At 35.7% G+C, this 24,497-nt stretch overlaps 1 protein-coding gene across 2 annotated transcripts in view; it reads right to left on the bottom strand.

Moving 5' to 3' along the window:
- LOC121314756 (DNA topoisomerase 2-beta-like) overlaps positions 1-24,497 on the bottom strand; it is a 56,819-nt gene that overhangs the window by 11,738 nt on the left and 20,584 nt on the right. For both annotated transcript variants that reach the window (XM_041248400.1, XM_041248401.1), the window contains exons 6-30: positions 23,460-23,557; positions 21,126-21,338; positions 20,735-20,908; positions 13,789-13,890; positions 13,409-13,546; positions 13,183-13,321; positions 12,757-12,914; positions 12,416-12,541; positions 12,206-12,316; positions 11,591-11,696; positions 11,346-11,455; positions 10,889-10,981; positions 9,974-10,088; positions 9,589-9,710; positions 9,229-9,377; positions 8,367-8,598; positions 7,927-8,061; positions 7,266-7,466; positions 6,847-7,042; positions 6,635-6,726; positions 6,335-6,487; positions 5,946-6,029; positions 5,617-5,814; positions 695-863; positions 203-361 (exon numbers count right to left, since the gene is read on the bottom strand). In XM_041248400.1, the coding sequence (XP_041104334.1) occupies positions 203-361; positions 695-863; positions 5,617-5,814; positions 5,946-6,029; positions 6,335-6,487; positions 6,635-6,726; positions 6,847-7,042; positions 7,266-7,466; positions 7,927-8,061; positions 8,367-8,598; positions 9,229-9,377; positions 9,589-9,710; positions 9,974-10,088; positions 10,889-10,981; positions 11,346-11,455; positions 11,591-11,696; positions 12,206-12,316; positions 12,416-12,541; positions 12,757-12,914; positions 13,183-13,321; positions 13,409-13,546; positions 13,789-13,890; positions 20,735-20,908; positions 21,126-21,338; positions 23,460-23,557 (3,573 nt within the window). The remainder of the gene's footprint in view (positions 1-202; positions 362-694; positions 864-5,616; positions 5,815-5,945; positions 6,030-6,334; positions 6,488-6,634; positions 6,727-6,846; positions 7,043-7,265; positions 7,467-7,926; positions 8,062-8,366; positions 8,599-9,228; positions 9,378-9,588; positions 9,711-9,973; positions 10,089-10,888; positions 10,982-11,345; positions 11,456-11,590; positions 11,697-12,205; positions 12,317-12,415; positions 12,542-12,756; positions 12,915-13,182; positions 13,322-13,408; positions 13,547-13,788; positions 13,891-20,734; positions 20,909-21,125; positions 21,339-23,459; positions 23,558-24,497) is intronic.

Genomic DNA, 24,497 nt, shown 5'->3' with positions numbered 1-24,497 from the left:
CTTTTCACTTCTAACGTTTCTATTACTTCTAAGTCTGAATAAACATACACCTTATAATTTTTTGTAAGACTGGTCTACAAAATATCAAATGTTAGGAAATCCCCAAAAATGTAATTGCAAAATAGAGCATGATTGATAAACAATGACATTTTTATTTTGTTAATGTGTTAGTGCCCATTAAATAAAATACATTGATACAAACCAGAGGATCTTTGAGATTTTGTGTCTCGTGGAATTACAACAGGTTCCCTGTCCTCCAAGTCACTTTCTGATTTGGATTCATCATCTGACCAAGGGTTTCTTTTCTTGGTCTTCTTGGGGGTTCCTTTGGCAGTTGGAGTTTTCCTTGCCCTAGGAGTGCCTGTACAAAAAAATAATAATAATAATTTAAATAAAATGTATTTTTATTATTTAACCTTGCATTTAAAAGGCAGACTTGTCCTAGCAGTCACCAATTACATTAAGATGTGTTCCTTGTTTCAGTGTATCCAAGCCCTTTAAATCTTTGGGGGTGTCTGATCAAATGGTAATCATATTAACTGAGCAAACTCTTTTGAAAATATGAACATCTCTACTTAAAACATGTTAATTGTGTATCTTACTTGTCTGAACCACTCATCACATATAAGTGAAACATATTTTAAAAGTATCTTTCATATTTAAAATAATAATAACCTAGCTAAATAAAATTCACCTGGTTCTTTTTTTTCTTTCTTTACACGTGGAGTCTTGACTTTGACTGCTGGTGTGTTTCTTGGTGTTATTACTGATGTATTGATGGAGTTTAGCCCACTTCCTTCTTCTGTCATTTCATCCAGTTCTTCATCAAACTCAATTTTCACTGCCATGGAGTCTACTTCTCCCTATACATATGAAAGAAATGGTGTGAAGTTCTTAATACTTTACTTGAATTACACTCTGTGGATATTTTGCGTGGTACATATTAAAATAAATGCCTTTTATTTTTAACCCATTGTCAGCTGGAAGGGGTGCAAATCCAGCGTTTTCCACCTCCATCAACCAGGCGTGAGTTGATTGACTTTCTCGTGGAAGAATGGTGATACATCCCTCCTGCACAATTCCAGAGGCTGGCAGACTCTATGCCATGGCACATACAGGCCGTACTGGCCACACGTGGTGGCCAAAAGCCCTATTAAGTGACTTTACATTGGTGTTTCCATTTTTTTGTCCACTGCCTGTATCTCATAACTCTGAAGAGCTTGTGTGATTTAAAGTTAAGCAATGACTTTTAGTTTGATACCAAGCACATCTTTGTCCCACTTGAAACTGGAGTAATTCTTTAGAGTGTACATGGTACGTTTGAGGTTAATTTGCATAAACGTTTTTCACATATCACAATTACAGCTCCTGCTTACTTGCAGAATAGATTGTTGAGTTGCAGTGAGAGATGTAGAAAATGTGCATCTCTTCTAGAATTACTGAAATCGGCCCTACAACTTTTTTTTTTTTTTTTAAGCCAAGTGATTTTCATGAAATTATGTCTATATGTGTATAATACATTGGTTTCCAGCACTGAATTGGTCACCTGCATTCCTTACAGCATTGAAAACAAATATTTTAAATCTGCGAGTTGTAGGCTACCACTATTAAATCAATACTTGTCGACTCCATGCCCGGGAGACGACAGGCAATTGGAGCAAATGTTGCCCTATCTACAGAATTTTAACACCCATATCGAGAAACATCAAATAAGTGTAGTGCTCACTTGTGTGCCAAAAAAGTTGATGCTTGTATTAAAGTGTGGAAGCTCACTTAAATGCAAGTGAAAACGTATAGGCCAGTGGTCCTCAAAGTCATGCCCGCGGCAGCTGTTCTTAAATTATGGGTTGTGAACACATTTCTGGCCGGTCATAGCATGACAAAATAAAGAAAGCTTTAAACACGTTTTCCGACAAAAGCGCCACAGCAGTCTGTTGACAGTGCTGCTCTCTTATGCTGTGCTTGTACCTACGCAACTTTTTTTTTTCCCGAATGGCTTTACAATACAATCAACCAATTGAATATCTGCATTGTCTCATGGAAGTCCAATCATAAGTTAGCTGGGTGGGACATAAACTGTGTCTGTTTCACGTACAGGTACTGACAGAAAGTTTAACCAATAGGAGAGTCAAACATCTTTACACAAACAAGTTTTACACAGCTGTCCAATCATAAGCAAGCAGAGGCAATCACGGTATTCTGCTTGAAAATTGAAGGCGAATGAGTAGTCCATGGGAAAGTGAAAGATCTGACAGCTGTCCAATCATTTGTGAGCAGAGGCAGGTGTTAATATGCCGGGTAAGCACTAAATTTCGCTGACTGTTATTGAGAAAAATAATACATTTCAGTATTTAGAATTTAATTTTCTATCTCTATTTTTTTTTATTTCACCAGACAATGGAAACACCGTAGTCGATTTAGTTACGAATGCACTTTCTCTGAATAATCTTCATCAGCGATCTTTAACAAAGAGTAGTGTTGACAAATGTCAAATTGAAACAAAGAGAGACGCTATCTACACTTTATGTAAGTTTGTTCACGTTTATCTGTGTAAACGTGTTATTTAAAAATATTTGCTTTGCTTAGTTTATGTAAATTTAAAGAATAAGCACAGCACGCACAAGCACTACCTGAGACTTGGCCTTATCAGAGTGAGCCAAGAATAACCCCACTAAAATTCTTTAAATAAATTTTAAAAATGTCTATATTTCGCGAAAAGGCACTATGTGATAGTCAGAAAGATCAATTTATGCCCGTGCTCAAATTACTTTGAGGGCCACTGGTATAGGCTATACAAATTGCAACAACTTTTTTTTTTTTTTTTTTTTTTTTTTTTTGATTGTGGCAAATGTTTCACAGCTATGTCTAAAATCATCCAATGTTGTATATTTAAAGTGTTAATAAATTTAAAAATTGTCTTTTCTGAGGGAAATATTAATTAACCACTATTATTCTGATTGTAAAATACAGCCTGAATAATAATCAGCGCACCTTTAACACTTCTACAGATGCCTACAGCTTTTTTTTTATAACACATTTCTAGTAATCATTATTAAACCCTTTAAACTTGCAGTAATTGTCATCCAAAATGTATTGTTTACTATCCTACATTGTAATATTTCATTACAATGTATTTATAAAGTTATTCATGCACCCTTACACAAAAACAACCTACAGTATTTTAGAGACAGTAATGCAGAATACACAATTTTATGCAGGAGTAGCCTACTGCAGTTTACTGCATTCAAACTGTACTGTATGCGACATACAACAGAGCATCTATTACTCTGAGGGGTGATTTCTGCCATTTTAACTTTGTTTTAAATATATAAAAATGTCTGTGTATGGAACGTGGTTGGTTCTCAGTTTTGTTGGTTATGAACATGTTTTTACCCTGCTGTTTTATTTGTCTTATCAGGTGCTTTAAACAGGTGTTCAGCTAAAGTTCAAAGTTGCATAATTATTATAAACTATAGCAAATTAACATTTGCATTGTAATATTTCATAAAACAGATTGTCTCTTTCATCCAAACAAAACTTGAAACTAGAGAAATTAAAATTATTAATCTAACCTACATATCACTGTCAAAGAGAGGTGAGACAAAAGTCAGGTACAACAAACAAACTGCTTTACTGTATAATAACTTTGGATACGCTAGACTATTTTGTTTGATAATATTAAAAAGACCAGGTTAAAAATGGTAATCTTTACTAATAATAACCACATTGTATACCACAATGTTAAATACAATATGACAATGCACTGTGCACTAATATTGCATTTTAGTGTTGTTTCTTGATTCAGTTGTTTTTGTTATGTATGCAGGTTCACCGTGTTCATTATGTTTTTGTTATTTTTTTGTTGCCGGGAAGACTGAAGATGCTTTTATATGTTAATGTGACTTCATACTGAAGCAGAGCTATGCACCGACACATTTTTTGTTTGGTTTTAATACAATATTTATTTTTGTAGTTTATATTTGTGCATGTGAAATTTTAAAAAGGCATTTACTGTTGATAGCACAGTTTTGTTTTTCAAAAAATATATAAAATATTTCAAAACAAATAAAATAAAGAACTGGTTAAACATTAATATACAACCACTTTGTTTGCTTTAACCGCATTTATGTATGTGGAATGTATTTGCACCCCTTTCCGTCTTCTGTGTGAACCCTACTACAGTGCAGTCTGTTTATAAAAATTCACATCCGTCCAGGGTGTTTTGATTCTTATAATCGGACCGATATGATTACTGTGGTGCAGAATCAAACTTAGTATGAGAATGAAAAAGCTTGTTCCCTGGCTGCATTGTAATGGGTTGACCACTAGATGTCATGAGTTCCCGCATATATGCACACCCTTGAAAAATCCACAGCTGCTTTCCTTAACAAATTATGGATAATAGTCAATTGGTTAACTGCTTGTTAAAGTTAATGACACCTCGATTGAAATGGTTTATCCAATAGCTTTGTGATGGGGGTACAGAGGCGTAAGGATGCAGAAGTAACAAAAAGAAACCAAAACTCTGGTGTTCTAGTGTTTGTTCCACACCAAGTACTGTTAGTGCTCCAGCTGAGAGCTAGGTTTATTTTGTTTGTTTTATTAGTGGTTGTTTCGTCAACGCAGCGTAAGCAAAAATAAAATCAACAAAAAAAAAACTGTAAATTAACTGTAAATCAAGACTCCAGCCTGATAATTTACACTGTCCTCAGCCACAATGTTGCATTACACTTAGCAAAAGCATGCCATCAGCAGTTTAAATACAGTATACAGATGTCAATGATGCTCACTGAGGACAGTACATCAAAACAAGTCCTTGCGGGTAAGCAGCTTGTTATATGATCACAATTATTTATTTACTCAAGGCTGCAGAATCCTATTTTACTACAGTATACTTGAGAAGCAATCGTCTTATGAGCGTGCCTAGTTTAACTGCCATGCAGTGTTACGTGTAATGGCCTTTGAATTAAAGTTACATTACAGTACAGTATTTTACTGACTACCACTGCATTTAAGCATATATAGCTTACTTGTTTTCTGTTGCAATGCAAATCTCACAGTTTTTCATTAAGTGGAGATGCAAAGCTCTGCAACTCCCCCCCCCCCCCCCCTCTTCACCGCACCACAATCCCATTCCTCTCTACATGTACATCACATAATAATACTGCTGTACTCAGTATGTATTCAATGAATGTGCATTCACTTTATTGAAGCAAATTTTCACTAACAGAGAACACAAAAAAATCATACCTGCACAATGCAGTGGCGCAGTCATGTTTTATTAGAAACAATGCAGTGTTTCCTACGTCATTGTCCACGCTGTGTACGTGCCTAATCACGCGAGATGTGATCAAATTCAAATTAAAAAACAGCTTTTACTGGCTGTACACATCATTGCACTTGATCAAGTACCGTATTACATGGAGTCAGTTTGTCCCAAAATGATTCTTATCGGATTGCTTGAATCTTAGAAGCAGACTATTTTACATTGGTTGGTATAGGAATGCTTTTGACCAGTATATGCGGTTGATTCTTATATCAGTGATTCTTATAAACTGACTGCACTGTATTGCCACTGAGCAAGTGCTAAAATACAAAAACCCAAAGGTTACTTGCCTTTTTCTTTTTAGTCATCTTTCTGGATGCGTCTGCTTTCATGGCTTGAGTGATCTGGGGCACAATTCTGCGTCCATAAGGTGAAGGCAACGTCTCCTCCAGCTGTAATTTCTTTACTTTCGGTTTGCCTACTTTCCCCTTTACTAGCTTTGCAGCTTTTCCAGCCATCATGTCCTCCTTTTCTTGGGCTTCCACTCGCTACAAGAAAAAAAAAAAATTTAAATTCAATATGAATGGACAGAAAGCATTTTAGTATAATGCTCCCAGCTTTGCAGCAGCTGCAGGCATTTATATAAAGTAAAAAGGTGAACGTTGTGAAAAGCACATACATCAAGTTCTTCAACAAATGCTGCCAAGTCTTCCTTCCAAAGATCAGATGGAGTTTTTCTTTCAAGGTCATCAAGCTCCATTTTCTGTACAGAGAAGTTACATTAGTATAAAACACACAATTATGTCAGTAACCTACCCTGGCATAGGAATATTACTAAAATCCTTACCAAGTACCATCACAATTGGATAAGCTGTTCTCTAGAGGTATGTTAAAAAAATTGAAAGTGTAACACATATTGGGTCAGAGGTAACAGTGACAAACACAATTGGCCTGCAGTGTTTTCCTAGAACATGGAACATCAAATATGAACAGCCACTTTCTATGACGCTCCATCAATATGTTCCATCATTAAAAACTAAACCAAAGTCATTATTACAAATAATTTACCTTAGAATCTCTCTGTTTTAAGAGCTCCTGTACTTTCTCTTTCGTGAGGCACCACAAAGGCATACTTAGGATGTAATTAAAATTAGGCCCAGATGTTGAGCCAGAGTCAATGGAGCTTGTATCATCATCATTATCTGCATTATCTTCCAGCAACTGAATGAAATTGTAGGAAAAAAAAAAAGTTTAGGCTGTGTTACAAAAGATAGGACTTTTTTAAAAAAAAAAGCCTTTACACTTCCATAATATAATGCAAACAAGTTTTCTGAACACCAATGTAATATGGAATATCTATAAAAATACCTTTTCTTGCGCTTTATTCCAGGCCGCCACAGGATCGGATTCATAGCCCTTCTGAACAAGCATCCGAATTAGATCCCTCTTTGATTTATTTTCTAGAAGGAAGCGAACAGTGCATTGGTAAATATTGTTATCATACAGCTGAAGCACTAAGAAATGTTTAGCAGGGCCAGAAACATAAACAGATAACCACCCAATGAAATAATTGTTTTTACCAATGGAGATTTTTCCCTCAATCTTCTCTAGGACAAATCGTGCCTGGTTGGAAAGTTTGGCAGACTCTGCTCCCAGCATTCCTACGAGCCAGTCTTTTCGTAACTTATAGTAATGCAACCTCAATTCAAAGAATTCCTTCAAAATGTCTAGCACTGTTTCATATTTCTTCATACAGCCCATATGGTCAAAAAGCACCTAGAAAAAAAATTAATGCAACTGGTAAGATGTTTGATGGCATATTCGTTACTATATATAATGTTTACAATTACATATCTGTAAAGTACAAGCATATATAAAAATATAAGCAATATATATTTGCAACTGATTAAACAATTTGTGGTAGTATACAAAAGCAACAAGTCAAAATGCAGGTTTTCCCTGTAGTCAACAAATCTAAAACAAGAATTATGACACTTGCCATGGAGTTGCACGTTAGACTCGACTGGAGTTTGAAAACTTTATGGAGTCCCGCAGCTTCTGCTTGAGCTAGTTTTTCCTCTGTCATTCGTACCACAAATTTGACTGTTGTGTCTGTGTGATACTCCTTGTAGTCACTTATTAAAGCTGGAGTCTTCTCAGTTCCAGTAAACATTGGCTCAAGAACTGTTTCTTTGTATGTCTAAAGATAAAATGTTAATGTAGAATTAAAAACAAAAGTTTATTAAACCTAAAAAGATTGTTTAAATGTTACAGAAGCAGCTTTAAAAATACACCTTTATTAAAAAAAAAAAAAAAGAGAGAACCACCGTTTCAAAGTTTAAATGTTTCCAGCTCCAGTTTGCTGCTTCTCCAACTTAGATAACTTTTTTGGCTTAATTTTACTTTACTATAAACATATGCAGTACTGTGCCAGCAAGTTTCAAACCATTACACACTCACAAAAATATAAGACACCCAAAACAAATGTATATACATCTGTATAATTCCAATGTGTTTATATATATATATATATATATATATATATATATATATATATATATATATATATATATATATATATATATATATTATAATATATATTATTATATTATATAAATATTTTAGTTTTTGTGTTAATCAAATCAACATAGCCCAGTTACCTGTGTCCATGTTCTAAATGGAAGTTCTGTTATCTCTATTGTATTCTTGTCCACCACAATGATTTCCCCACTGACCATGTATTGGTTTTGACCCAATTCATGGATAGTCCCTTTAAAGTTCTTGTAACTAGGAAGCTGTTAGGTGAAAGAAAAACAAGTCATATCAAAAAAAAAAAAAAAATAACTTGAATTACACTACAAATATACTGCTGCTACTTGACAATCCCTATGGACTTGCTATTTGACAGACTCATTGCGACAATTTTCCATTTATGTGATTATAGGATAGTCTTAAACCAAAATACTGTAATATCCCTGTTCGCAGTTAATACAGAACTTTGGCAGCACATCAAATATACAGTTCTCAGGTCTTCTTTTGCAATTACCCAACAGCTGCAAGAAGCACAAAATGTTATGAAGTTAGGCAAATGTAACATTACCATTGGTAACGGTTCCTGGTTGCTAAGCAATCGGTTGATGTTGTTCACAATCTCTCTGGGGTCGTAGTTAGGAATTTTGCAAGCCCATCCTGTGCCGATACCTTCTGCTCCATTTACTAGCACCATAGGGATGATAGGAATGTACCACTCTGGCTCAACTTTTTGGTTATCATCATAAAGGAACTTGAGCAAATTAGAATCCACCGCTGGAAACAGCAATCTTGACAAAGAACTAAAGAGAAAATGTTTTTTTTCTTTAAATGTATTTCCAAATTAAAAGCAACTGTAAAGACAGTGCAACCTAGTGAAACACTTACCTGTATTTACAATCATTTAAACTATTGATTAAAAATAAATCAAGTACATAGATTGCCTCCTTATTCTGACATTTGTCCAATGTGCTTATTTTTCATGAGAACCAGTTTCACTTGCCCACTGATTAAGTATTCACTAACCCAAATCCTGTGGTTTTATAGTAAAATGGTTTCCATTCCAAATGTTTTATATATGACGCAAGAAATAACATTTTCAGGGCATCACAATTTGGAAATTGTGTTTAGTGTTGCTTTACATTTATTTAATATGCCCTCTCTCACTGTACAGTAATTAGAAGTGGATAGGTTCACAGGAACACAAACATACCACTAACCGTTGTATAACAATTAGGATATTGGCGGTGCAGCACAACAAGGGCTATGTCAATGCAGTAATGTACCAAAACCGCAAAACCAGTATACAGAGTAATTCCTAGAGTACTGTATTAACAAAAGTACTGTATTTCTGGAATTAATTTGTTGATTGACAAACAAATTTCAGAATGATTTTTACACAGCAAAACAGCCCTGGATAATAAAATTGTTACCTTAGCAATGTGAAGATGTAACGAGGACTGGCAGCATCCTTGCCACCATTAATCCTAGTACCAAACTGACCAAGGGGCTGCAGAATGTTCACATTGTTGCTTCCAACAAAGTTCTGAGCCAAGTTTACAATAGTCATCATCAAAGCTTGCTGTATTAAACAAATAAATAAAAAGAAAATAAAGAAATGTGGTTTACCCAATAACATATGTATACAAATTGTTAACAATGTTATATTTAACAATATATATATATCTATATATATATATTTATCTATATATATTGGTATATAATATATATATAATATATTATATATAATTTTTTTAGGGAGGTGGGGGAAGGATGTGCTCAATTATACCTACCTCACCATGATGATATGCTGACATTTCAGCGACAGACCCAGCAAGCTGAGCAACTTTGACTTCTCGTTTGTCATTTCTTTTGAGGCAAGTGAATAAGACTTTCCTTTGACCAGGTTTCAAACCTTTAAAAACAAGAAAGCCAGAAAGCAAAACAGACTGTTTTTAACAAGCGGCATGCCACGAGTGTAGTCAAATTTATTGCTAATCATTCTTTGTGGGTTTGTGCCAGGCAAACACATAAACACAGCGGGATAATGTCTATAATGCCAGTTTTATTAAACCATAATCATTCTTTAATTGTGTTATCTAGTGCATTTTCTATAAACAACAGTAAAGTGAAGCTGAAATAGTGCTATACAATATATTGTGGAAAATAAACTCTTACCATCGACAAGAGATGGAATCGACCTTTCGTTATCAGAGTTTGAGAACAGAATCAGTTCCTTGTTAATGAAGTCATTGTAGGTTAGGTGCTTTGTTTGCGTTCCATAAAGATATTGCTGTAGAGAAAATAATTTTAAATGCAACATATCTCATTTGGCAAATCCCTAAAGCACAACATCTGGTTTAGCACTATTCGTTCAAGATCTCATAAAATGCCATATTCGTAGCCTCTTTTCCATTAATGTATTACAAAGCATTGCCTGCCCTGACTACAGACACATGACCCCTAGGGCTAGTAAGGCTTATTAAAATTTTAAAGCACTCATCATTTTTAAAGAACCCTCATATGTCTAAAAATAAAACCCTCTTGTCTGTGCACAATAAATGATCATTAAACAACAACAATGGTTATTGCACAATCATTCCCACATTTCACATTTCTATTTGAGATTCTATTTCACATTTCTATTGGAGACTCTGCTTGCAAGATTTAAGCGAGATTACAATTAGGAAAGGAGGCTTGTTTACAGGATTTAAAACCTGTATTACAGTTAAGATAATGAGGATTTAAAACAGAATTCCAAATTGTGGCAAAAAATACCTACACACAAAAACCCCAGAAGAATGTGCCAGTGACCATAAGGATTTTGTTATAGAAGACAACAAAGGAAAGAAGGTACAATTTAAGGTGTGCAAGTACTGTCGAGTTACTACTATACACCACATTTCAAGAAAAAAAACACGCAAGCATTTTGGAAAGTAACCAAAAACTATTTCATACAGTATATAAAAAAGCAAAAGCACCGAAAAAACAACAATTTACAAAACTCAAATAGCTATAAAATAAGCACCGAAAAATGAAATTATTGAAAACCAAACAAGCCCTAAATATAATTTATATTCTAAGCCCACTTACCTCTGGCAAGCCATGCATCCTCCGTTGTCGCCTATCTTCCATGAAGTTTGTGAGCCACTCTTTTCTGTCATCTGTTTTCTTTTTACTGAAGGCCTGCCACATAGAACAGGAAACATTTCAACACAACCAAGATTACCTTTTTCTCCCATTGCTTCTTGAAATATACATGTACACTGCATAATAACTAGTGTAACATAGCCCAGTGAATTTTTCTAATAGCGTCTCTTCAGTAAATATAAACATGGCTGTATTTTTTAAATAACAACATGAAAAAGGAGATCCCTGTATAAATGTACATGTGTAAAGTATGATATATGTATGTATCATATCTGTTGGATAAGAAGTTCTCTAGGTACACATACAAGTGTGACATACATATGTATACCCCCCCCCCCATTAACTGAGGACGTGGGATAATTATGAATATAAAAGTACAATTTACAATTGTAAAACATACCAGAGTAATGGCAGCATCATCTTCAGGACCAGCATATTTAAACATGATCCTGTGCCTGTCCATATCTGCAAAATACTCTTTTGCTTCTATTCCAGTGCTGGTGCCCAGACCTGTAAATGGACAAGACACACAATTCTTCACATTTGGTAGTTGTAACATATTCATCTACTATAAAACAAACTACTACTTCAGAACTGAAATACGTATACAATAGAAGGTAAAAAAAAAAATTAAATCATTATAACCTTTGTAGTACTTGATGTGCCATGTTTTGTAGTTTTCTGTCTGCTTCTTCCATTCGTCAAACTCAGGTATGCTGTAGAATGCCAATTGTTGTTTATTTTTGGTGGCCTAAAAAACAAATATAGATGTTAAACTACAATAAATGCAAACATTTTGGCGGGGTCGACATTTTGAAATGTTTATAAATAGCTCTGTGAATCCCTTAAAAAGCAGGGGTTCCCAAACTGTGGGCCGCAGGAGCAACGACATTTTATGTATTTTTTATATATATAACGAAAAGCAATAATAAAATACGAATGAAGATAAATGAAGATTCAAGTGAAAAACAAACAACAAATTTACAGTGTTACGGATTTTAAAATGTTTTAAATTTGTCATTTTTCTTAAGTGCTAGTAGTGGGCCACAGTGTCTAATGCAGCTGAACAGGTGGGCCTTAAGCAGATTAATAAAAAAACCCTGCCTTAAAGGATAAGTCATGTTTCGATATCACCTCAAAACAGACAGCACCTTATAATAAACAAAATAACAGCACATAGCGCCTGCAGAACTGTTGCTAAATGTATCTAAAAACATAGCTTTCTAACTACTAAGAGAAGATAATAATGGTGCGTCCTACCTTCACAATTGGAGTGATAAACTCTTCCAAGAAGCTGTGCCTAAGCAGAGATGGCCAGTTGTGATGGAAGAAGTTGATGAGTAAGCCTTTGATGTGAGAGCCATCTTGATCCTAGCGTACATAAACAGAAAGCAATGTCAAAGATCAGCAGCACCATACTCCTCCACCCCTAAAAAAACAGAGAGACAAAACAAACAAACACACACTAACCTGATCAGTCATGATCATAATCTTTCCATAGCGGAGTGTTCTTAGAGACTCTGGATCATCATAGCTTTTCTTGTATTGCAGACCAACTATTTTGATAATGTTGTTGATTTCTGCATTTTCCATAATCTAAAATACATATAAAATATACAAATTATGTAATAAAATAAAAATAAAAACACAGAACATAGGCATCACAAAAAATAAATAGCATTGGTATTAGAAAACATCTATAGTACCGTATGGTCAATTTGTTATGCCAAAGTAAACAATATCTCTAGTCTAAAGAAACATGTGGAAAACATAAATAGGTAAGGTTAACTTTTTCCAATGCTTTAGCATACCTGCTTGTGAGATGCTTCTCGAACATTTAGGATTTTACCCCTAAGTGGAAAGACTCCATACCGATCCCGACCAATGACAGCCAGACCTGACACCGCTAAGGATTTGGCTGAATCTCCTTCAGTCAGAATGAGTGTGCAGTCAGCGGAATGCTTGCCCCCTATTTAAATAAATAAATAAATAAATTAGAGAAAGAGAGAAATTACAAAAGTGCTTTATAACACAAAACCAAAAAATGTGTTTGTTCATTTAGTAGATGCATTTTAAAGATGCCTTTATATAGCAACAATTTGAAATGTATAAAATAAGGTTTACACTGCAGCTGGCCTACACATTTAGCTTTTTCATTCAAGTAACTTAAAGCAACTTTATGCAGGTCTATATATGAATGATAATGTGCCCAATCATTATGGACACTAAAAACTTACCAGCATCATTGGCATCATCAAGTTTTGGGATACCTTTAATTTTGCTGTATTTCACTGAAGAACATTTTTTGTTCAGTTGTGTTTGGGCCTTAAATTTTACCCAGTTGAGGATGCTTTCAACAATGCCACAATTAGTTGCCTGCAATATAAAAATATGAAGGTGTGTTACAGAACTCTAATTTACTTTAAATGTCAAATGTTTTTATTTTTTTAAAAGAGTACCTACTGATCTAATGAATTTCTCTGAAAGTGGACACTTGGACCCAAAGCTTTTGGTTTGGAGAGTCATGTTCTCCTTTGTTTGGGAATCAAAGGTCGGGTTTTCAATCAGTGCGTTGACAAAAACCCAGATGTGATTCTTCACCTGTTGAATTGTGAATGCAAATGGAAATCTCTCTCAATATTTGTAATACAAAATAGATGTATTTGTTTCAATAAACTGGTTCCAAAAAAGACAAACAAAAAAGCTGAAGGAAGTTGTTATTTCTGGGTCATTCAGACAGTTTACCAGAAGAGTAATTTTAAACTTGTTTTTCAACATGATGCGCTGGGATACTTAAATACTAAAGTACTAAAATACGTACTCATTTAATACATTTTACAAACCTGAAAAGGTTTGACTGAAACTCCTGCTTTGTTCTTCTTTTTCACGACTTCAATGAGCTTACTAACAATCTGATCAACCACATAATCAACGTGTCTGCCACCCTAAAATAAAACAATAAATAGTTAAAAGTAATTCATTGACATAAGCAATACCACACAAAAGACATACATTTACTAATGAAATGCCTTTCTAAATATAATCTCAGTTTTCTATAGCTGTACAATAAATGTAACCATTTACACATACAGTGGGTTCCATGGAAAATGTCCCTGGTACCTAAAGCTTGACATGTAAAAACAATACTTTATTGTTCCAGAAGAGTGTGTCACAGAGCTTTTAGGAATGTAACGGGCTGTACGTTATTGTTCATTAACATGATTTCTGCTTTAGATTTGTTTAATACCCCTCTCGTGTGATCACTGCATTTTTTTTAAATAATTTGTTGCCCAAAACAAAAGCACAAAAAAATGTCCTGCCCATACAAATGCCATTTAAATGTAAATGTTCATGGATTTTATTTATTTATTTTCTTCAAGGAGTAAAACGATGGTTTCTTTGGGCCTGCAATTGGTGCAACATGATAACTAAATGATACCATTCTTTATACTATTTGCAAGTATACAAATTAATAAATGGGTCACTTCATGAAAAGGGTTTACCAATGTGTGACATTATGGCCTATGTTTTGAATGCAGAACCGAAGAAAGGTAACATGCTAAATTACAAAACTGTACCCGTAAGAGGAGCCGTGGTATACGCTGCAAGATAATCTACTTCCTGGGAACTGAGGCGTTACACGTGTACCAGGAACACAAAAAAGACATTAATCATTATAAAATGTCAAGAAGTCTAAAATACACTTCATAATGTTTAATAGTTAACACAGTAGCAACAGGAAACTGTACTGAGTAAATATAAATCTGTAAAATATAAAATGCATTTGGTGACAAACATAACTCAGGCACCATGTTTTTTCTGTCAGCTCTTATATTACCCTTCTCTCCGCCATCTCCTCTTGGATGAAGTCGCATCATCTCAAACTCAACCTCTCCAAATCAGACCTCCTTTTCTTCCCCCCACCCACTGCTGATCTCTCTCTATACCGCATGAATACACCAGCCTCTCTCCTTCCTCATTCACCAAGAACCTTGATGTCAGCCTTGACCCCTCCCTCTCAGCACATCTCTACTATAGCACACTCCTCTCACTTCTTCCACAGCGACACACAGAATTCGTCCCTTTCTCACGGACTACTTCATTTGGCTCCTAGTTCAGGGTCCTGGTACTGTCCCGCCTTGACTACTGCAACTCTCTCCTGGCTGGCCTCCCTGCTTCTGCTATCCGTCCGCTCCAGCTCATCCAAAACTCTGCTGCTCGCATTACATGTAACAAGTTTGATTTCTATAGCCTTAAACATACCTCAAAACGTAACAAAAGCTGATAATCATAACGTTCGGGTTTGGTAAAAAAAAGTTACCTGACTTTGACGTCCATTGAGTGTATAAGCCATTTTAATGGAGAGGTGCAGATCTCCTGAGAAAAACACTGCCTAATTTTCTGGAACGAATAAATAATCTTTTGAAATATTTTATTTCTTAAATTTATTAACTTTGAAAGACATTTAAAAAAGAAAGAGGGGGCTCCTGAGTGGCACATGCAGTAAAGGCACTCCACCTGAAGGTCGCCAGTTCAAATCCAAGCTATTCCACTGCTGACCGTGGACGGCAGCTCCCAGGCGGCGGCGCACAATTGGCCGAGCACCACCCAGGTGGGGGATGGCTTAGGTCGGCCAGGGTGTCCTCAGTTCACTGTGCACCAGCGACCCGTGGACTGGCCGGGCGCCTGTGGGTCTGCTTGTAAGCTGCCACGAGTGGTCCTCCGATGCTGTAGCTCTGAGGTGGCTGCATGGCAGGCCTGCAGAGTGAAAGAAGCGGATGGCTGACGGCGCATGTTTTGGAGGACACGTGTGTCCGTCTTCGTCTTTCCCGAGTCAGTGTGGGGGTAGCAGCGGTGGGCCGGGTTGAAATAAAAAATAATTGTGCATTTCAAACTGGCAAGAAAAATCTGAAAAATAATTGGCGATTCCAAATATATAAAACTAATAATAAATTGTTTTTTTGAAAGAGAAGTAAAACCATTTAATTGATTTACTGTTTCTATAGTAAAATGTCCATGACTTCGTTTGAAAAGCAAACTGACCCGTACCAGGGAGATAGGGAGTTTCTCTGTGGATGCCTTCTTGGACAGATGACCATTTCGGCAAGGGCACGGGCAGCGGCTACTTACAACCCTTATGGAAACTTTTAGTAACGGGCAGGTTCTTTTAGTAAGGGGCTGTCCATTTTCTTTTAGTAAGGGGCAGTCTATTTTCTTTTAGTAAGGGGCAGTCCATTTTCTTTTGGATATAGGGAGAGTAGAATGAAATAAATAAATAAAATAAATGAAATAAACAAATAAATAAAAGGTAAGACATTTTACTAATTGTTTGGGTAAAATTCAACTAATGATACTTTGCTTTTAGTTTAAAACAAATTGTAATATGGTATCAGGTATAGAAATGGGAGAGAACATGTTTATTTGAGAAGGACAGGCTAGACAGCTGATGTAGGCGCTCTAGTGGCCTAGACTTTTGGGTATGGTTTTATTTATTTATTTATTTTTATTATAAAAACAATGTACAATTGGCAGCTGTATGCTATTTTTGTGAAGTTTTTCACTTCAACATTTAATAAATGTTTTTGATGCTTTGTTTACCTCCCAAAGACATCAAAAGCCACAATATATACCGGATGCATAGTTAGGCAGATCGTTTGTTGCGTACAAATATAAAGATGGATGAAACCACAGCATGAAATTTGCACATGGAAAACTTAAGGTTAGTATATTGGATTTAGTCATACAAACCAATTATAGATTTCACATTATATGAACATCATGAAATATCTATTTTCATATTTTCACTTTACTTGAACATACAACAGAAACTAATTTGCTACCAAGAATCCTTGAACTTTCTCATGAGAGGAGTGCCTCACTTGCTTAAGTCACCAGGCTTCTTGTTTCGTCTGTTTGTATTCTGTGTTGTTGCAGACCTTTTGACAGTAGGTGTCACTTTTTTTTTTTTTTTAAACTATTACTCGATCGGGCTGAAAATGCTTCTCACTGGTCTGTACCATTATCTGATGTTTGCGTCTTTTTTTCCCCCTTCTCAAGATCTGAACAAGCAAGTTCTTACTACACATTTGTTTGTAAACACATAAGATGTTTGAAAGGGGGTGGTTTTGATGACATCACACCAACTACTGAAGTTTGATTACTGTCCAAATGTGTCGATCAGAGTTAATAGAGCAGTGTTTCCCAAAATTTTTGATTGGCAACCCAAATGAACACAGGAATAATGAACCCACGATCCAAAATTATTCACTATTAGATATTTTAACTGAAATACTTCTTAACCAATCAAAAAGCCACGTTTCATTTATTTGTAACTACACTATATACACATTCAAGCTTTGATAGTTTTACGGCTTGCTAAAATGTTTGCTTTTATCAAATTAAATTTAGTAAAAAAATGGTATTAAAACTAACATATTGTAACAAGGAGGCAGACAATCCTGGGGGGGGGGGGGGGCACTTCTACCACCATTCTTTCACAAGACAGCCAATCCAGGTTTTTGAGTTAAGGGTCCCCTTCGTGCAGAAAACGGGAAGTAGCCGATCGCAAATACGCATTTGCAGGAGAGCCTCCATGGGGATTGATGGACTATGTGGGTGCACATAATGGGTGGTGGGACAGGAATGCATGCCTGTGATTGTGGGAGCGTGCACAACGGATGTGAAACATTAGCCTGGTAGAGGGAGGGGCTGGGTGAAGAGTGAGTTTTGAAGCTGTGGGAGAGAACCTGTTTTATTTGTTTTTTTTAAATTGAATTATCGAGTCAGACATGCAGAGATTGTCAGCTTTGTGAGTGGTACCTGACTATTTATTAAACCTTTTTATTTATTCCTGTGTTTGTTATTGTTTATTGCATTTATCTTACTGAACTGCTCGTTCTTGTAAAATAAACCATGCATTTGAAACCAGAATACTTGCCTGGACTGCTTCCTTTACATCCTGTTAATGATTTTCATGCAAATGACATTTACTTTGAATATAAGCATAACAATAGTAGTGAAAAAAATTCTTACCAGTGTGCACTGAAAGGCATATTTTTTAAATTGTTTTGCGACCCATCAGAAACCTTGCCTCTACCCAAACCGCCACTTTGTGAAATGTTGAATTAGAGCATACACTTTAAAATATTTTTATAATTTTTTTTTTTTTCAGACAAGTGTTTTAACTTTAAATGAACGCACCATGCCGTACATGACCATGACATCACCAAAACTATTTCTAAATACTCAGAATGCCATAGGCTTCTAACAACTTACATTTGTTTTGAAATCAGAAAATAACACACCCTGCTAAATCCAGGATACTAAACTTAAATGCTACTTAACAACAAGACTATAGAACATTCCCACCTCACTTCACCAGAGCCTCACATTTTGCAGGAGCTTAGCTATTTTAGGCAAACCTAAGTTTTACTAATAATTTCCTTTACTGTACTTGGCTTCTGTGTTGTTTTATGCTACAACATAGTGCTGACCTCACAATAGGCATTGTAGCAATGTATCACTGTACAGTATAATATAATAAATATTCACTTTGTTTAATCAAGCTATGCAAAAATACAAACATTCCAGTTGTTGTAGCCATTTAAGGAGCCTTAGTTTACCTGCACACCATTACTAATAATTTAGTTTAGATACTTTTCATAACATATCTTTGTCATAACATCAATTCTGTTTGAGCCAACGTAAAAGTAAATCTTATGTTACACTTAGGTTTTTTTACCGCCAATGTTCCTTCTATCAATATAAGGTTTCACATGCTGTTTAAAACATGATACAGTGCTACATAACTTGAAACACCATCATCTGCACAACAGCCAGGGTATTTATTTATTTTTTTTAAAGTTCTAAAGAAAAAACGCACCACCTGGCGGTACTTCGGAAAATTCCTCACAAATGTAGTTGAAGCATATAATCATGTGCCACACTTGCCACACTTGGCAGTACTGGGGGCATTTTCCATAGAACCCACTATATACTAGTGCTGAGACGAACACAGGATTTTCATGTTCGGATATTCGCTCAATTTAAATATTCGTTCTTTTTCAAAAAGTAATAAAAGCCATTATATTGGCCAGAATGTATACAGAAACAGCATAGCAGCAGGGGAAGGGGGCGTGACCCCTGTATATGTCCCTTTATTTTACAGCAAGACATTACAGTATGTAACACATTAAAGTAGAAAAATGTCCCAGGAGTAAAGAATATGTTGTGTAGGCCTTAAACGTGACCCCAGTGAGTTAACTACAAAACAAAAGGAAGCCAAATACCAGTTCAAGTTAAACGCTGTTTTGTTTATTCCAGAAATTAGTACATAAAGTTGACACAACATTTTATTTTAACTTTTTTTCATTCCTCTTTCATTCATTTCACAGTAAACAGTGGCCATACGTGTTTTCATAAAGTAACATTAGGTTTACTTGTGCTTTTTTGTAGCTGAACAAACAAACAAAAACTGAAATTTAACTTTAAACACTTAAAAAAAAAAAAAAAAAAAAAAAAAATGTGGTGAAATGTGGTGAATATCATTGTAACAAAAACAAAGGGGGGGGGGGGGGGGTTTATTTTAAAACACCATTTGGTAAACAAGAGCAAATTTATTACAGGTGTATAAAGTCGCAACAAAAATACACCCACCTCATTATGTGTCGCCCCAATCGCTCTACTGCGGATTTGGATATATCGTGGCCCTGGAGTTGGCTCCTCATTTTTACTGCCTAACTGCCTATGCCTTAGCTGCAAAAAACCATAGGCACTTAGGATTTCGTACTGCACATGTCAATAACTATATACAAAACAATTATAAACAAAGCATGAATATTGAACTGTTATCATATACACACGTATTGTACAATAACACAAAGCAAATTAAATATCTACTGCTGAAGTGGTTTTTATTTTAGCCAATGAGGTGTTCACGTGTGGCAGCAATACACCAGGAAAACAAAAGTCACAAGGCAGTGATGTCAGCTCCCTAGCAACAAACCTCCTATGATGGGAATGAATTCTTTCAATGCATTTGAAAAGGAGAAAGATTCTAATTTAAGTTCATAAGAAGCAATTACCCTCCACTGAACGAATTAAAACGGTGTGCTGCTTTTCATACAAAGAATAAGAAAAAGCAGGTTGTGTAGAGGATTTATACTGGACCCTGACACCCCTGATAAAACGAGGGAGTGGTTGTTCAGTATTTGTTAGCCTGTTTGTTTTTCTATGGGTTTCTCGCTATATCACTGCCCTCAACATATAGCGGATTTATACTGGACCCCGACACCAGCGATATATCGAGTAGGTTATGTATAAAATATATCCAATCTATATAAAAATCACTATATAACATTTCCAGTAAGTTGGGTACTGTTTAAGTGAGTCCATGAGATTCTGACTCTCTAAAGCAGCACAACGCATTTGATCCAGGTGGCCTTCCATAGAGATTACTATGCTTGCGTGTGCATAACCTGGTTTGTTTACTTTTTGCTGTCTAAAACTTAAATAGGCTCAAGAGCTGCTGTGTTGAATCTGTTTTTTTTTGTTTTTTTTTGTTTTTTTTAAATCTCACATATCACACAGAGCTCTTTTTCATTTGCCATTGTCATGCAACTTCTGGTGAGGCGGTAAATAAGTGCAAGTTATTTTTGTCATTTCTAGCGAATACAAAACATCGGAATTTTGTATCCGAATACAAAAAATATTTGTTAAAATATTCGTCCCAGCACTACTATATACACACACTCAATCAACAAACAGTACACTCAACAGTGATGCCCTTACCTTTGTGGTGGCAATGCTATTTACAAAGCTGATTTGCTGAAAGCCTTTCTCACTCATTGTGAGACACACTTCCCATCTGTCATTCACAGTCTCATTTACCACCTTCAGTGCAACGCCGGTCTCATCCAGCTTGTCTTTTACGTACAGATCTACGTAGCTGCGGAATCCATTGACCTAAAAATAAGTATTCTAAATCATGATGTATACTGTGGTCGGCCAATCAGGTAACAGTAAAATTCCACTGTCATAGCCACTTCTGCTAGGGGGCCCATAAAACAACCAAGCTCTTACTTACGGTAATCATGCAATACAAAGGCATCTGTTAAATAAGTCAAAAGTAGAACACTTATTTTAAGTTGCTAAAAAATTTTTTTTAAAAATATACACTCACAGGCAGTTTCTTTCCATTGAACATGACTTTGACTCCTTTACAAGACCCAGCAATATCATAAGCTCTCCTTGTCAGGATGGCTACAGTATCTTTATCCAGTTTCTCCATCTTAAACTTTGGCAAGTCTGGCTGGAATGTAATGCAGGTGTAATCATCCCCATCAAAGTATTTAATTTTTGGCTCGCTGGTTTTTGTCATATTGTTCAACCAGATCTTTAACAAAAACAAAAACATTAAACATTATTTTGAAATTGAAGGACTGTTAAGTGTTCATAAATGTTAAACAATGCTTTGAAAAGAACTAATAAACCCTCTCAAACTGTTGAAAAGGGTTTCATGAACTGCAACCATGACCAAAATGAACCAACAAACTGTTTTTTAAACATTCAATCTTTTGTAAATAGATCCCATAGTTTACAACCCTTTGCCCTTATTTTCCTAAAACAAACATATACATTTTTTAAATACCACTGATCAGAAGCAGAAGATACAGGTATATTAATATACTACTTCACAGTTTGAACTTCAGTTTATAAGCATAATAGCAGCAAACACACAAAACGGGCTGCAGAGTGGACATCCCAGATCCACGAACCAATGCCAAGATCAATGGCAGGCAACAAATGCCTTAAGATAGCAGGACCAATGCATTGCAGCTGCAGACAATTTTATCAGGCATCAAATTACACAATCGGACGATTATGCACACCGATATTTACTGTATGCCAACTTTTCACTGAATATAGTAAAATGCAATGTTTCGTTTGGCACGCGAGCACTGTGTTGCAAGAATCCTGACACAGGAATTTGCTTGCATCATATGCAGAATACACGTTGCTGTTTTCCAAATTTGGCTAAAGCTGCAATAGTTTCTTTGAGCTCTATGTAGTCGTGTTGACGGCGAGCATTTATTTAGTGCTGCTTCACATGTTGTAGATGAGAAGAGGAACAGGATTTTATGCAGGACTTTATCCTGCATTCATGTATACATGGCATTTTAAAGCAGAAATGTTACATTTCACGTCTAACTTTGTTTTGTAAAATTACAGCCATGAATTTAAATTTGGCAGCATTCAAGCAGTGTATATATAATAAAACAAGCAAAGCTGTTTTGCAATGCATAAACTTATCTATATACATACTACTTTACACAAAGTAGGAATTAAATTATGCAGTTTGACAACTTCTAAATATAAGTTACTGTAAATGTGTGAGAACAATACCTGTTAATTGTTGTCATCTATAATTGAACAGTTTAATTATATGCCTTGTTTCTATCGTGTGAATAGGAATAAATGCACTACTGTATCTGCGCGTTATCAGCATCGGAATCCATATTGGCTGATATTGGGTGGGTTATCATCGGCTATCAGTATCGGCCAAGAAAAATCTATGCAGCCCTACTTTAAAAACTCTTCTTCCCCCATCAGAGCTGAATGTTTGTTGGGTGCTAAAACTGTATCTTGTGGCAGAGTAAAGCAACACTATTTCAAGAACTTGGCACAATGTAAAAATAAAGTTAAGCAAATTACAGTTGGTGCCACCTAATTGGGATACTGATAATCAAGACTTCTGCTTAAATGGGATAAAAACGGTCCTGCCCAATGCTACTTGTTGTTTAATTGGGATGTCACTTAGTTTAATTGGGATACAGTATTTCAAAGCAAGACAGGTTAGCGTAGCACAGTGCAGGGAGTATGTGATTACGCTGTGACTTGCATAAATTGTGTAAACCACGTTGAACTCTTGAAGGAGCTGGAGTCTCCTGTGGTTTTTCAGGCTGCTGTTGCAAAGAAACTTGGTGTGTCAACATCGCAGGTACCTCGCCTTGTGATAAGATGTGATTTCATTCTTTTTCATTTCATGTAGAAATAAAAAAACAGCAATTAATTTTGTTGAATAAAAAAAACACAATTGACTTATTTTAAATGATGTACTTAACATTTAATTATAAGGCGATTTCATTCTTTTTTTCAATTAGAAACACAAAATGTGCGACTAAGATTCTCTCAAATACCTTTCCTTTAATTGGGACAGCTGCTTATTGCGGATATTTTTACTTCTCCCGAGGCATCCCGATAAAGCGGTGCCAACTGTACTGCTAGCCATTAGATTAGAACACTCTGCTAATCAGTCCATGTTAGGAATACCACAGTTTTTTTTTTTTTTTTTTTGGGGGGGGGGGGGGTAGGAGGTAGGAATTCACATTGTTTTTATAAATACATTGATGAAAACACTTAAATACAGAGCTGTTTTGTAAACGTAAACAACAACAATAATAAAATAATTTACATAAATGTAATCTCATACAAAATAGCGTGCCTCTCAACTTACCTGTTTGAAACTATGTTTGTATTCCTTGGATGCGGTTTCAACTGTAAATTTGGTGCTGAAAATATTACAAAGTTTTGCACCATAGCCATTTCTTCCACCTGGAAAAACGAGAAAGGAAATTTAAACAATTAAAACATCTTTACAACATTATATATCATTGTGACACCTATACTGGTGGGAATCTTGGTGCCCCTGTCTGTACTTAGACATGTGAGGGTTAATGTGGTCAGGTCGAATAATTGATTTGTCAATTTAGTCTGGTCACCTGATATAACCGGTATATAAACTAGGACTGTGTTTAAAGGTTCGTTTGCTAGCCAGTAATTAAAAGGTAGTTCTAAACCTTCGAAGGTTTGTCAGGCGGCATTCATGTACTGTCAGATGTTTTTCTCTGTCTATTAACCTTGGCGCACAGGGGTTTAGCAGGGCCTGGTGGCTGAGACTGCTGCCGAGTGGTGTGCTGCCTTTGTTTTATGCAGCACCCTGCACAGGCAGTAATAAGTTTGGAATTCGGAACAGCAGTGTCCATGAGATTTCTTGTTCATCCAAAAAAAAAAAAAAAAAAAAAAAAAAAAAAAAAAAGAGTAGAATGTCCACTTTTCACCCCATTTTATGTCACGAATTGGAGGCGGAATTCGAACCACACAACAAATAGTTTACTGAAAATTGTCTGACTGTGCGAATACTGTAAAATCACACGTGAAATGTATCACACATGCAAAATTCAACTATTTGATTTGTATAATTCATATTAAATCCAGTACTAAATCGTTATACATAGCAACTCTTGTGACACCACAGCTGTCAATTGGAGCAGGGTATATTGTGCCAAAGCACTAAGGGGGGTACCAATAGCAGCTGTATTGCTTCAGTAAAATATGTACCGAATACCTAATGTACACGACACTGTAAAATAAGTGCTATTGTACTATAAGACATACAAAATATATGCTAACACTAACATTTCGAAAATAGAGCACCGCAAACTCGTTTCGTTTGGCGGGCCTGATCCGATACCCTGGTGCTTGGTGCAGGCCA

The sequence above is a fragment of the Polyodon spathula genome, chromosome 4, assembly GCF_017654505.1.
Source record: "Polyodon spathula isolate WHYD16114869_AA chromosome 4, ASM1765450v1, whole genome shotgun sequence".
NCBI lineage: Eukaryota > Metazoa > Chordata > Actinopteri > Acipenseriformes > Polyodontidae > Polyodon > Polyodon spathula.
Note: the sequence above shows the minus strand (reverse complement) of the source record. Positions and strands in the feature narration are given on the sequence as shown.